The sequence below is a fragment of the Heteronotia binoei genome, chromosome 16 (assembly GCF_032191835.1).
Source record: "Heteronotia binoei isolate CCM8104 ecotype False Entrance Well chromosome 16, APGP_CSIRO_Hbin_v1, whole genome shotgun sequence".
NCBI lineage: Eukaryota > Metazoa > Chordata > Lepidosauria > Squamata > Gekkonidae > Heteronotia > Heteronotia binoei.
The window spans coordinates 31463170-31478467 of record NC_083238.1 but is presented as its reverse complement, the minus strand read 5'-3'; the positions used below and the strand labels follow the sequence as shown (position 1 = coordinate 31478467).

General features: G+C 45.0%; 1 protein-coding gene and 1 non-coding gene across 2 annotated transcripts in view; one reads left to right on the top strand and one right to left on the bottom strand.

Annotated features, from left to right (window-relative positions):
* SLC25A12 (solute carrier family 25 member 12) overlaps positions 1 to 15298 on the top strand; it is an 86729-nt gene that overhangs the window by 51587 nt on the left and 19844 nt on the right. The window contains exons 12-13 of the mRNA XM_060256899.1: positions 5262 to 5314; positions 5546 to 5626. Coding sequence (XP_060112882.1) covers positions 5262 to 5314; positions 5546 to 5626 — 134 coding nt within the window. The remainder of the gene's footprint in view (positions 1 to 5261; positions 5315 to 5545; positions 5627 to 15298) is intronic.
* Positions 4370 to 4436, bottom strand: TRNAA-GGC (transfer RNA alanine (anticodon GGC)). Its single transcript has one exon. It is a non-coding gene; the product is annotated as a tRNA-Ala (tRNA).

The window sequence follows — 15298 nt, the reverse complement described above, 5'->3', positions numbered from 1 at the left end:
CCCAACCCAGAGGTGGCAACCCCGTTACAATCACATACAAGCGTGACTTCCTGTTAACTGGAAGAGCAGTTGTGTTGTGTTTGAGAAGGCACAGCCTCCTTAAACTATTACTGTTTTAAGAAAGTTTTGTGTTGTGTGTTAGACTTGCTGGGAAAGTTTGAATCTCCCTGATTTTGACTGCTAACGTAGAAACCGAAGCAAAATTCCCTACGAACGGGGAGCTTGTCTGCTTTTTTTTCTTCCTCAAAGATCCACGTCAACTCATAAAACTCTTTGTATAAAAGGAATAATATCAGATGTGACTTATTTTATCCTGCATATATTCATCTTCATTCTATGGAACCTTTTATGCCACAAAAGAAATTGTATTTTCTGGCGTATTCAACATTCTAAAACCCAACTTCAGAATTATATCTGAAATACATTCTAAGCTTCTTACGGTAGAGCATGTGGCATTCAAGAACTTGTTCACTGGTTTACCTTTAAAATGCTAGCTCAAAAGGCACCTAGTTTAAATGCTGCAATGTTAATTCTGCACTGTCAATTCTGCCTGGTGTAAACGTAAAATGGCTGCTGTTTCTAGTGTTTAGCACAGGGAAGCCCAGTTATGTAAACCCTTTTGCACCATTCACAAGTGATTGTGCCACACCTGCATGCTGGCATTTAAACCTGAACAGATTGAGCTGGATCCTGTGGCCCTTGCAGAAGCACTCCTTCTCCTTCCCAGAGTGGTCTTCTGTGACCCTCTGAATATGTGTTGATGAAGTCCTGGGATCTTCCATGGACCAAAGGCCACCTGTCGGAGAGGGTTGCAAGTGAGGATGAGTCATGTGAAGTTGTTCTCCCCGCCTCCCTCCTCTACCAGCAAAACCTCTTGCACCAGTGGCAGCATTGCTGGAGAAAGAGAGAAAAGTGGCGATCCCCCTATTGCTGTCTCTGTGTGCCAGGTAGATTTTTATTCTAATGGCTGGCTCTCTATCTTGCCTTTTTGGAAGCAATAGAGGCTGCTGTAGAAAGCAGAAGATAGGGAAGCATCTGCTCCTATAGGCACCTTGTTCTTTGTGGGCAGCAAGAATAGCTAAGCAGGTCAGTACTTGGATGGGACCACCAAGGAAGTCCAGGGTCACTGTGTGGAGGAAGGCAATGGCAAACCAGCTCTGCTCATCTCTTGCCTGGAACAATCCTTGGATGAGTGGGCAGCCCCGTAGCTAGGGGCCCTGGGGGGAAGGGTGCCATGAGGGTATCATGGGGGTGGGGCCGCGGGGTGAGAGTAGGAAGCTGGAGAGTCCAGGGCTGCCTGCCTTTGTCTTGTGCGACTTAAATCCACCACCCCTCATGCATTGTTTAAATTGTGCAGGAGAGAGAGGGAAAGGAGTGGACCTGGGATGGGGGTGAGAGGCCCCAAAAAACTGCCAGGGGGCCAGGCCCCGTGGGCCCCTGTTTAGCTACGGGCCTGTGAGTGGGGGGGGGGGGTCACTATTAGTTGGTTGCAACGCAACAGCATCTTCTTTTCCTTCTTGTATTTCACACATTGCTTTTAAAAATGTATTGAAACGCCAGTTTTAAGGCTGTTATGAAATGCAAGTTCTGCTGTCTGTGTGCTCTCGCACGCTCAGAGTGTTCAACTGCGTTAATGGCTGTGGGAGGTGGGCCTCCAGGTGTGCTCGTCTATTAGTTCTTTTAACTTGGAGGCACTACTGCACTTAAATTTTCTTCTAGCAGTGGGTCAGAGGCTCAGGCTGGGTGATCAGCGTTGCTCTTTGTTGTCGTCAGGCACCCTTTGTATTTTAATCACTACCTTTCCCCAGCATAATAAGTCTGTTAAGCCTCTGACAAAAAAAGAGACTGTGCTGAAAGAAACTAATCGATGGAGTACATTAGTTGCTGATCTTTTGTGCGTGTGTCTGTGTGCGCGCACGGGGATGCATGCTTGCTTTGGGTTTTATAAGAAGGTGGAATTGAGTGCGGAAGGTAAATCCTGCCTCGCTTTTAAGGTATGCTGTCCTGTCTTTCTGGCTTCATCCCATAAAACCGGTCTCCTTCTGGCTGTAAGCTCAGAGACTGGTTGACAGATTAACTTCATCGCCATTAAAACCGTGGGGCTGGCGGGGGGGGGGGGCAGGGGATATGAATGGGGAATGAATCAGCACTTTATAGCAGTTCTGTAAGCTTTTGTGGAAGTTTCAGGGCTCAGGGAAGGAACAGGTGACCCCTGCAGGTAATGTGTCACGGCCGAGAACAGCAGGATCAAAAATGGTAGCGTCTTGTGTCCAAAAAAAGCCGAGCGGGTTAAGGCTGCCCTCTACTGATCTTGACTGAAATCAAGCCTGCTGCCAGAAAGGTATCTGTACATTACTGTACGGCAAGAAGAGAGCCCGGAGGCCATCAAGTCCAGGCTGCTGTCAGAAGTGAGAATGTTATCCAGAGCAAAGATCTATAACACCTCTGGGAATGTAGCTGGAAATGACAGACAGGTGGTCAAGGCCCATCTGCTTGGAAGATTGCTGCTTTTTGCCTAATATAGACCAACCGATTGCATCTGTCTGCTTACAGAGGTGCTTTATCCTATTGATTCATATGGCTTCAAAGACAAAAACAGCAGCTTCAGGCCTTCAGTGATGTGGGAAAGGAAGGGCCAGCGTCTAGTGTCACCCGTTTCTTGGCTCCTCTGGAACACCTGACATGGAGGATGTCTGCAGCTTCTCCTTCACAGTGAAATCTAAAGGGGGGAGGAGCATACCCATCTTACTGCAGAGGTGCACAAAAAGGGAAGGTGCACAAAAAGGGAAGGTGATGCAGGCTCTTGTGCGACTTCTTCCCTCTATAGCTCTGAAAGCCGGAAGCTTAATGGAGGCAAGGACAAGGAAATAGGGCCACAACATTCCACATGGGAGTGAATACGGTCTCGTTCTTAACTGGTGAATCTAATAGGACTCTTCCTCCTGTTGATGAGATATTCCGTTTCCTGAATTTTCCCCTTTAATGATAAAAAAATCCCCAATTCTTCAGGCACTCTACCTACAGAGATAGGAGGGACATCATATTTTAAATCCCACATTTCCACCAATAAGTTTAGGGCTGCATGCATCGTTCTTCTGTCCTCTGTTTGGTCCTCACAGCTACCCTGTGAGGTAGGTTAGGCTGGCCCCAAGTCACCTAGCAGGCTTCATAGTTGATTGGGGAAGGAAGAGAGCAAGCCATAGTTGAGGGTGTGTGTGAAACAGTAAACTCTGGCTTGCCTTGAAAGCAGAAGTCTTTTGTTTATTACATCACGGTGCATACGGGGAAGATGGGCAGGATGGGGCCATTTTTGAGCAGGAATACACAGGAATGCGGTTCCAGCTGGCTCGGTGTCAGGGGGTGTGGCCTAATATGCAAATGAGTCCCTGCTAGGCTTTTTCTACAAAAAGCCCTGTGTGGAACAATGATGACATCAGAGGTGTGGCCTAATATGCAAATGAGTCCCTGCTGGGCTGCTTTTTTCTTTTCTTTTTTTAACAAAAAAGCCCTGGGCAGGGGTCCGGAGGTGTGTGGGCCTGACTATCCTCACAGCCCCCTTCTTCATTTGCTGAACTGTGCCTAGCAGTCCTTAAGCAGGCACCATTGTAGTTTATCCTGGCTGCCTCGCACTGAACTTTTCAAAAAGTTTAGATACTTCGTCTTGCAATTTAGCATTTCTGTGCTTACTCTTTTGTCTTCATTAAAGCAACACAAGTGAAGGCGGTGATACTCTTGGGGGGATTCCCTCCACCCACTTTCTCACTGGGCCTGCACCCAGAGTGACACACGGGCCTGCATCTATGCCAGTGGCAGGCCTGACACAACCCCAAGGCTGCAGCACCTTTGGCAGCCTGCCCAGTGTAGCTCCTGGGCTGTACCAGCATGGCATAGATTTGAGAATTGGTGGACAGTCCACAGAATATTCGTGAATAGCAATTTGGAGGATGGATTAGGTAACCCAGAAAGTGGCATTGCTGTGCTGTCTGTAGAATGGTTGCTTTACTTTGAGTGTCAGCTGAGTTCGCTAGAATTTTTTTAGCATTTCAACTTTCTGTCTGTAGAATGGTTGCTTTACTTTGAGTGTCAGCTGAGTTCGCTAGAATTTTTTTAGCATTTCAACTTTCTCCCCTCTAAGCAGTTAGGTTAAAAAAAACCAACGTTCCAGGATTTGCTTGAGACTGAATTAAATTAACTACGGACTGATTGTCAATTGATCAGTCATAAAGGAACATATGAACATATGAAGCTGCCTTATACTGAATCAGACCCTCGGTCCATCAAAGTCAGTATCGTCTTCTCAGACGGGCAGCGGCTCTCCAGGGTCTCAAGCTGAGGTTTTTCACACCTATTTGCCTGGACCCTTTTTAGTTGGAGATGCCAGGGATTGAACCTGGGACCTTCTGCTTGCCAAGCAGATGCTCTACCACTGAGCCACCGTCCCTCCCCAACCCTCTTGTGGTTTCCTGTTCTTGGATGATAATGGCAAGAACATTTTGATAGTGACTCTGCAGCAATAAAACAGACCTTCAGAGCAAAATTTTGAACCACTGCCGGACCAAAGATTTATGAAAATTTTTCATGAGTCAGCCCTTGTGTCGTCAAACCGTTCTTTACTAGCTGTAACTTGAAGTCTTGGAATGCTGGAATGTAAGGTAGTGCTGGGAACACTTTCTGTCTCCGGCAGCAGGGGAAATGTTCTCTGTGGGAAGAGAGGTGTTACGCAGTGAATGGGAGGTCCTCAGGTTGATTGCTGAGCCCTTTCTTGCTTGCTTGCTGGTTCCTAGAGCTCCCTCTTTCTTTTTTTGCTTCTGTTTTGGAATGATCTGCTGCTAGCAAACATAACATGGAGAAAAAAACCTCATTCATCGACTATCTTGGCTGGTGAGAGCAGCAGGACGGTGAACAGAGGTCACTCAGTGGTTGGAAAAGGTTCTTCTATGGTCATGACTCTAAGCTTATTCTTTGCTGCAGTACATCACTAGGTGCCTGGCCTATGTTTCTGGTCTCTAGCTCTGTCGGTCTGCTGGCCATGCTCCCGGCCTTGGCACCAATTAAGCCATAATTCTGGGTCCTCCTCTTCCTGTCACATGACTCTGATGAAACGATTTCCTGTCACATACTTTCTGTTGAGTGGGAACCCATGCTCACTGGGTCCTGGGATCTAGAAAGGTTGAAGACCGCTGTATTTTAAGACCAAAACACGGTTTGTTCTAATTTTTTTTTTGTACTAATTGTGTTTAATCTGGTGTTTTTTTACACAGGCTTACTTCCACAGCTTATTGGTGTTGCTCCCGAAAAGGCTATTAAGCTTACAGTAAGTATACTCTTTCTAAAAAACTGAGATAACAACACCTTTAATTGCTTTCTTTTGAAAAATTTACATTCACGAAACATATATATATCAAGTTATCTGTTTACTTTTTAAAAACTGCCACGCTCTGTTTTTTTGTTTTGTTTTCAGGCGTTCTGAATATGTTGCTAAAAGTTTCTGTGTGAGGGAAAGATGGAAAGTGCCAGGAGGGTATTAATTATGTTTTTGTATTAGGTTAATGACTTTGTCAGAGACAAGTTCACGCATAGAGATGGCTCCATTCCACTGTTTGCAGAGGTCCTTGCTGGAGGCTGCGTAAGTACTGCCCTCATGAAAAGCAAAGTGCTCTTCAGTGCGTGTCTGCACTGAAGCGACAGCCCGAATATAGCAATTTGTAGCTGTGTCGTGTGAAGGTCTGCCACAATTTCAAGATGAGGGTGCCACTCATCCCTTTCTGTTTACACACTGGGGTTTTTTTTTCTTCTGCAATTGTCTGTTACTCAGATGTGGCTACAATAAAGCAGTGTTACCAGTGTCTGCTGTTAGAAATAAAGAAGGTGCAAACCTAACAATTCCAGTTTGCTTTGGGACAGTTTCAAAACTGAGCCAAAAACGCCCCAAACTGAACCAGCCAGTATGGGTCTCCCTTTCTCCCGGCTGCAGCAAGCCATGGCCAGGAGAAAAGGAGAGATTTCCTGGGAAGGATTAAATGGCTGGCAGCCATTTAACATGTCTGTTTCATTCCCCCCCCCCCCCAAAAGTGAGTGGGCAGAGCAAAACCTATAGGTTTAATGGATCAGCCATTTAAACCTAACAGCAGATGGATGGACCCACCCTGCTGAGAGGTTTAAATGGCTATCAGCCATTTCAGGGGTCTGTTTTGCTTCCCCCCACCTCCAAGCAGGGGGAAGCAAAACCCATCGCTGAAATGGCTCTCAGCCATTCAAACCTAATAGCTCAGCTGCAATGCTGCTTAGCTGTTTTGGGTTTAAATGGCCCAAACAGCCAAACTAAACCGGACAGAAGTCCAGTAAATGTTCAGGGGCTCCTTGTGCTGAGGAGAGAGTGAGAAAACAGAGAGGGAAGCCCTTCCCCCCTGAGGTTCACCTGTCGTGGGAGAAGCAGCCCTACATGCTCAGAGGTACTCTTGACAATTGAAAAGGTTATACTTCTACATTTAGTGGTTTCATTTTATATTGTGTGTCTGCGTAGTTGGGTGGCACCCAGGGGGTAGAAGAGACACGTGGCTCTTTTGGTTGATGGTAATTGTGGATGTGTCTTCACCTGCATGACCTAGGCTAACCCAGTCCTACCAGATATTGGAAGTTAAGCAGGGTTGGTCCAGGTTGGTACATGAATGGGGGACCACCAAGGAAGTCCAGAGTTTTCCATACCATAGACCTTTATTGGCATTTGGGTTGCTATCTAGAAGCAGGCGATGGCAAACCACGTCAGAGACATTGACGTGGATCTTGGATTTTATGGTTAAAAATTTGTGGAATTGATTTTATTGTATATTGTTTTTAATTTTCTACGTGCTTTTTAACTGTTGTTAGCCACCCTGAGCCCATTAGGGGAGGGTGGAATATAGATTTGATAAAATAAACAAATAAACCACCTCTGTTCATCTCTTGCCTTGAAAAACCCTGCAGGGTTGCTATAAGAACGTAGCAAGAGCCCTGCTGAATTGGACCAGTGGTCTATCTAGTCCAGCACCCTGGCTCACATAGTGACCAACCAGTTCATCTTGAAATCCAACAACAGGGCATAGAGGTGGAAGCCTTCTGGTGTTGCCTCCTGCCTCTGGGATTTAGAGGCTTAGTGTCTCGGAATGTGGAGGTTCCCCTACTTCACAATGGCTAGTAGCCACTGATAGACTTCTCCTCCATGAATCTATCTAATCCCCCCATTTAAAGCTGTTTATTCCTGTGGCCATCCTCTGGCAGTATATTCCACATTTTAACCGCTCTCTGTGTAAAGTAGTATTCCCTTTTGTCTGTCCTGAACCTACTGCCAATCCGTTTCATTGGATGTCCTCAAGTTCTAGTTTGGGAGAAGGAGATTATTTTCTCTTTGTCAACTCTCTTGACCCCATATATAATTTTATAAACTTCTGCCATGTCCTCCTTTAGTTGCCTGTTTTCTAATACTGAAAAGTCCCAACTCTTCAGCCTTTCCTCATAGGGAAGGTCCTCCAATCCATAATTCTTTTGGCTGCCCTCCTCCGTACTTTTTCCAACTCTGCAATGTCCTTTTGGAGATACAGTGACCCAAACTGTACACAGCATTCCAAATGAGGCTGCACCCATAGATCTATACAGGGGCATTACAATATTGGCCTTTCTATTCTCTATGCCTTTCCCAATAATCCCACATATGAAAGGAAAGGTCCCCTGTGCAAGCACCAGTCGTTTCTCACTCTGGGACGATGTTGCTTGCACAACGTTTTCACGGCAGACTTTTTATGGGGTGGTTTGCCATTGCCTTCCCCAGTCATCTACACTTTCCCCCCCAGCAAGCTGGGTAATCATTTTACCTCAGAAGGATGGAAGGCTGAGTCAACATCGAGCCGGCTACTTGAAAACCCAGCTACCTGCGGGGATCGAACTCAGGTCGTGAGCAGAGCTTAGGACTGCAGTACTGCAGTAACACTCTGCATCATGGGGCTGTTAAAGAAATCTCTCATATAGAGTTTGCCTTTTTCACCACTGCATTCCACTGGGTTTACACATTCATTGAGCTATCAGTCTGCAGTCTTCAGAGTGAGTGCCATTGCTCTGGAGCAGTGTTTCCCATTTGCAGGGTCATGACCCAGTACCAGGCCATGGAATCTTCACTAATGGGTCACAAGAAAAGCCAAAGCTAGCCCCGCCCCCAGCAAAGCATGAGCTCTGCTCTGCTTCCTCCCTTCCCTCGTCTCTGTGTTGTGCAGAGAGGAACTGGGTTGCCTCTCCTTCCTTCTCCCTTCCTACCAGTGTTTGAGAGAAAAGCTGTAGTCCACTGGCACTTTAGACCCATGAAGTGTTCTTCAAGGTATGAGCTTTCATGTGCCTTGCAGTATGTTCTTTTGGGGAGATTTCCCCGGGAGGCCTGAGCAGCAAAGAAGGGGGGGATGTTTTATTCAGCCGGGAGGGGCGGGGAGTGGGCATTCCAGTAGCTATTTTTTTAACCAAATGACCCCTTGGCAGAATTGTTGCTGGCTGGGGTCATCAAATAGTGAGGCTCTTTCTTTCTTTCTTTCTTTCTTTCTTTCTTTCTTTCTTTCTTTCTTTCTTTCTTTCTTTCTTTCTTTCTTTCTTTCTTTCTTTCTTTCTTTCTTTCTTTCTTTCTTTCTTTCTTTCTTCTTTCCCTGCAAGTGATGCCCTGTCTGTATTCTTGGTGCTGGGGGGGCAGGAGGGAAACAACAGTGGGAGGGCTTCTAGTGCCCCACTGGTGGACATTCTGGTGCTTTTTGGGCATTGTATGAGAGAACTTTGGACTGGATGGTCCACAGGCCTGATCCAACATGGCTTCTCTTACGTTCTTATGTTCTTTCTTTTCTTTTCTTTTCTTTTCTTTTCTTTTCTTTTCTTTTCCTTTTCTTTCCTTCCATTTCATTCTTTCCCTTTCTTTCCTTCCATTTTTACTGGATGAAACTTTTCTGTTCATCATACTGTTGTTGCAGACATAGGAGCTCTGCCAATGAAAAGTTGGCACCCCCAGTTGTAGCCAGCTGGCCTTTCTATGAGATTTCTGTGTAAGTGAGTGAGAGTGAGAGGTGTGGGGCAGAAAGAGATTATTGGAGATTACTGCTGTATATCTCAGCAGCACTGGAAGTGATGGTATTATGAACCTGGCACCATTTTACTGGACCTACTTTTAACAGCTGTCTGACACCAGAATTAAACTCCTCCTGTAGATATTAAAAAGGATGAAAGAAGTTTACTGGCTAAATATCTGAACAACAGGTTGCTTTTAAAGGCATGGGAAACACAGCCAGTAAAAAGCTGCAAGCCCCTCATAATATCCTTTTGGGGATAACTGCAGAAAAGCTTGTGTGAAGTTCATATAACTTGAAATTAATTGCAGTACAATTCTCTGCTACCTTTAACAGCAATTTCCCAGTGTTTCAGACAAAGAAAAGTATGAAAAATAACTGTCAAAAGATTTTCTTGAAACCAAGCAAGTTTGGTTGTAACTTGAGGCAGGGTTCCAGTAGTAGCAGCTGAAGGAAGGGCCTACTAAATGTGTCAGCATATTTTGAGGTAGAGCAACTGCCAGGGCCCAGTGTGGGTTGTACACAGTAGTGGCATTCCTGATGGCAATGGCAACAGCACTCCCAACTACATACACTGGCCAGTGCTGTTGAGGAAGGGGTGTGTAGGTGGCACAGGGAACTGAGCATGGGCATTAGGAGTGCTTACAAACTGGAGAAGAACACACAAACAGAAAGGTGCATGCAGTTGTGGGGGTGGAAACAGAGAACTCTGGGAATGTATGAAAAAGTTGCAGACCGCCCACTTTCCACCCCCATTTTGGCTCAGCATGAGTTTCAGAGAGATTTTTCTGAAAACGAAGTTACTTCAGAAGAAGAGGCAGGTTTGGGGGAATGCCCTGAAAGTGACATCACAGGAAAAGGTGGAGTTTTGGTTCAGTGTGTCCTGGAAGTGATACCACAGGAAATGACATGATTCCTGTCTCCCAGCTCCACCCCCAAAGTCTCCTGGCTCCACACCCAAATTTTAGTGGGCCACGAAAGAGAAATGTAAAAATAACCGGGCCACGGGAAAGAAAAGTTTGGGAAACCCTGCTCTAGAGCAGCGGTCCCCAACCTTTTTTGGCACCAGGGACTAGTTTTGTGGAAGACAATTTTTCCACAGGCCCGGGGCGGGGGGGAGGGATGGTTTCGGGATGGTACAGTTGTGCACTTTATTTCTATTAGTTTGGTGTGGTGGTTAAGTGTGTGGGCTCTTATCTGGGAGAACTAGGTTTGGTTCCCCACTCCAACACTTGCAGCTACTGGAATGGCCTTGGTAGCTCTCACAGAGTTGTCCTTAAAAGGGCAGTTTCTGGGGAGAGCTCTCTCAGCCCCCATCCACCTCACACGGTGTCTGTTGTGGGAAAGGAAGGTAAAGGAGATTATGAGCTGCTCTGAGACTCTGAAATTTGGAGTGGAGGGCAGGATATAAAGCCAACGTCTTATTCTCATTATCACTCCATTGTAATATATAATGAAATAATTATACAACTCACAGCCCGGTTGCCAACAGGCCACGGACCAGTACCAGTCCACAGCCCAGAGGTTGGGGACCCCTGCTCTAGAGGAAAGAACACAGCAGAAGGTAAAAACAGTTCAGACGTGGCTTTTTCCAGTGTGAGACTAGCAGCAGAGGAAAAGTCTGAAGTCGTTCCCACCACTCCCCAGCATTCTTCTTCTTCATCAAGTAGTCCCAGAGGCTGTATTTGCTGATGGAGGATGCTATTTAAAATAGACACAGGATAGTGGAAGGGAGGGGAAACATGCGTTTGAACCTCCAGTGAACAACATTGTCACTTCCAGATCTTGAAAAAGTTTCTTTACCTTTAGGACTCGGACCAAAGAAGCTATTGGATATGGCATCTTTCATCATGGCAGCCAAGTGATGGGCTAGATCAGGGGTGGCCAAACTTGCTAAACGTAAGAGCCACATAGAATAAATGTCAGGTTTGAGAGCCACAAGACATGAACGTCAGATCTTAAAGAGCCACAAAAAGGAAGGAAGGCAAATAGATGGGGGAGAGGTGGAAAGAAAGCAACTTTAACTTTAAATCAATTCTTCAAGCCAATGGAGTAGTGGGGGCTTTGAGAGCCACACAATATGTGTGAAAAAGCCACATGTGGCTCCTGACTGAGCCACAGTTTGGCCACCCCTGAGCTGGATTATGCATGGCAGTGTGGTCCCTTTGAAGCCCCTCTTAAAGGGATAGGACCCCACTGGAGGCCTGGGCCCAGGAACCCTCACCCCTTCCAAATGAGGATAACTGGACTCCAATCTCTTTAGCTTTGCCACAAAACTATAGGCCAGAAGGCTGTTGACCTCTGCAGTTTCTGCAAATTGAGAGGCAGCTCTGGAGCTGTGCTGCTTCAGCTTTGTCTGATCAAGAGTGGCAGGGCTGTAGATACCATAGTCTCCTCCTGTCAGGGCAAGACTGTACATCTGGGAAGATAGCAAGTCAGGGGTTTTGAACCAGTAAGCAAGTTCTGTCCACATTTCAAAGAAAACCTAATCTTGTTCTTCAAGGTCCATTAGAAACAGCTGCGGGTATATGGAAGAAACCTTTCAACTCTCAAAATCAATGCAACTTTTAAAAGTCTGACACAGCTGGTGACTTTTTTCTTTTTTTCTTTGCGTGCTAAAGACTGCTGGGAACCGTCGCTGCTTTGTGGGGAAGCCAGTGCAGACTTAAACAGTATCATTCTTCATGAAAATGTATGCACATTTCAATTAGACTGGGTATCTTTTTAAAAAAAAAAATTGCTTGAGGATGTTTTCAGGTATGCATTCATTAGGACATTTCCTCCCCTGCTGTGAAAAGTGTTCAGGCAAGAACATTTGTAATTTATGTTTGGTAATGAAATCTAAATAATCAATGTTGCAATATTGTTTTGTATCAAAATATATTCCATGTGCTGCAAAGCCCAGCATTAAACACCAACTCGTTTTTTTTTGTTTTGTTTGAAGGAGTTTTAGACCCAAAAATCATCATTGCCACACTGAGAATTTTTAGATTCCAGACTGAGGAGTCTAGGCATTTCCTGATGTGGAATCTAGCTCCCCTCCCCCTTCCTGAACACATACGTTGAAGGAAATAGGGGCCATTGGGGCTTTTCTTGTAGCAGGAACTCCTTTGCAGATTAAGCCACACACCCCTGATGCAGCCAATCCTCCGAGGGCTTACAGGGTTCTTAGTACAGGGTCTACTGTAAGCTCAGGGGGGATAGGTTACATCAGCGGTGTGTGGCTTAATATGCAAAGGAGTTCCTGCTACAAAATAAGCCTTGGGGGCCATGAATAGCCTTCCTCAGTAGTCAGGCCAGACTATGCCGAGCCTGCTTGCTCACCAAGTAAAGGAAATGGGGACATCATGGCCAAGAAGGATTCAACCTCCAGGCTGAAGAAATCGGCCTGGTTTCAGTTACTTGTAACCCCTTCTGAACTACTTGCTGTGCTCACGGTCATAGTAGCAAAGGGGAGCTAGGAAGATTTCTGGTTAAAATATCCATTTTATTAAATGGGAAATGCCAAGCCATAAATTCACTTCTTGTACTTCTACCTAACTGTTCTGAGTGGCCAGTGCTGTGGTTTGGATTAAATGGCTTTCTATTTTATTTTATTTTATTTTTTTAACAATTTCCTTTTATAGCTTTTAGGGACCTAAAAGTTGAATTAGTTTAATGTACAATGGTTGGTGTGAGAAAAATTCCAAAAGCAGCCCTTATGTATAGTGTCCTAAGGAAAAAAAAAGAAAAAGCAACCCTACAGCCAATATAGTTTTTTGAGTTGTGACAAAATATGACCAGATGCTGAGCAAGCTTTTGAGTTTCCAGAACTCTTCATCAGGCAGGATTGTTCATCAGGCACAATCTTTTGTGTAAAAAAGTTAATGTAAAGAGCTAATCCTATGCTGTGGAAATAGAGATGCAGGTACAATAAAAATTCTTTCTTTCTTTCTTTCTTTCTTTCTTTCTTTCTTTCTTTCTTTCTTTCTTTCTTTCTTTCTTTCTTTCTTTCTTTCTTTCTTTCTTTCTTTCTTTCTTTCTTTCTTTCTTTCTTTCTTTCTTTCTTTCTTTCTTTCTTTCTTTCTTTCTTTCTTTCTTTCTTTCTTTCTTTCTTTCTTTCTTTCTTTCTTTCTTTCTTTCTTTCCACTTGTGTGTAGGGGCAAAGTTTTGTTCCTGGATTTATCTGTTCCAAGCAAGAGGAAGTAGATCAGGGACTGGTAGTAGGTGCCCCCTCCCCCCCCCCCCCCCCGATTGTTGGCCTCTGCCTCACGGGTGGAATTGGAAAGGGCAAGAGGTTTCCTGTTGCAGGGTCATCGGTGCATTTCCTCCAGCCTGTGGCATGTCAAGAGGTGTTTGCTGTGGGATCTCTGACTGCATCTCTTCTCTCATAACCTTTGCTGTCGGCTTGAGTTTTTTCATATTTGTTCTCTTGGAGACTTTATTTTACATGACACTAAGGTTAAACAGGGAGCCTGAATAGTTCGTACTCCTAATCTTGTATGAATAACCTCCATTCAGAATCAAATTTGTCATGTGTTGTTGTGAAGGTGTCTGTCATAATTTAAGGAAAGGGTTCTGCCATGTACAACAGATAGGTGAGGTTTTTTTTTAAAAAAAAAAATGGGGTGCATTGTCGCACAGACTTTTAAAATGGAGCTGTTGTGCATTTATATGGCAGCCCCTGCTCTAGTTCCCTCCGTGTAAAAAACCAGTATCATTTCCTTTTTGATGGCCGATGTTTGAGTGTTGTTCCCCTCTTTGATGACATCTACAACCTGTCTCTCTTTGCCCCCCTTAAATATATTTCCATTTCTAACGCAGTTCTGCTGCTGCTGCTGCTTCAGTATGGGCATTCATGGGGTGCCACTATTGTGTTGGCATGTTGTGGAACCCAAGAACATCATGGGAAATCCTCAAAGGGCTTACAATACCACCTGAATAAAAATATGTTGGATGGAAGAGCGTAAAATAATTTAAAACAACAAGAACTGATACATCAGACCAGGTCTGCAAGGGGTACCCTTGCCCCATGAAGATAGCTAGGACTAGGTGTGTCCTAGGACTGCATCTTTATTTCATTTTTACCTCACCCTTTTCCCAAGGAACTTGACTAACGTACACAGTTCCCTTCTATTTTATCTTTACCAGAACTCTGTTCCACTGAGAGAGGGAGGGAGAGACAGGGACTGGTCCAAGGTCCCTCAGTGAGCTTCAGGGCAGAGAAAATTTGAGCTTGGGTTGTCCTAGTCCAGTATTCTCACTGTTGCATCATAACAGGATCTCTGGCATAAGAAACAAGCTACATTGTGGTGTGGTTGAGGAGGTGTGCAGACCTGGAAACATCCCACAGCCTTTTGGGAACTCAGTTCCGCAGTATTGGGAACCCAAAGCAGATTGTGTCCACAGTGCATATAGGGCTTATGCCTTCCCCTGACACTGTTTTCCTGATCTGAAATGGGCCATGGGCGTGCTCTTTGTTCTGTTGGGAAAACATACATGCATTCCATTAATAAATATTGAGCCCCCAGCAGGCCAAATAGCACCCTTGTGGATCATTTCAGATCAGGAAAATTATGTGGGGAGAGGCTTTCTTTTTGTGCATGCAGAAGTGTTAAATATCAAGTGGAGAATTCTCTATTTACAAAGGGAGGCTGCAGGTAACCCTGCCCCTTGTCACTCTCTGGCTTGTGCCTGAACCAGTAAAGCTCAGTACAACTGCTGAGGTAATGGAATCTTATTCCTTCTCTTGTGGAACAGATAAAAAGTTAGGGTTTGTAGAATCTTTCGGGCTCAAGTGCCGTGTTCTACTGGAGAAAGTTTTTCTTCCAGACGTAAAAAACTTTCTCCAGTAGAACACGGCACTTGAGCCCGAAAGATTCTACAAACCCTAATGATGTTACCAGCCGTGAAAACCTGAAATCTTAGATAAAGAGTTGGTGCCAACCTTAGAGGCTAACAAGATCTATTGCACACAAAGTCAATTGACAACACTGAAACAGTGTAATAGCTTGACAGCTTGTCACAGAGAACTCCTACAGAGTGTTTTCGTGCTTTTCCCAGAGGGCACACACCCCAAAGAGCCCAGTCACCCTCCTGAGATTTTACTTCAGGATTCCATTCATGCTGAGACTAAACACACATGAAATGTAGAAATCTCACCTATATGTTGGCTGGCATGTGAGGGGATCTTTCCCTCTTGAACCCTGTGCCAGATTATATATCCTTAATTATAGTTGTTCAGCTGGTCA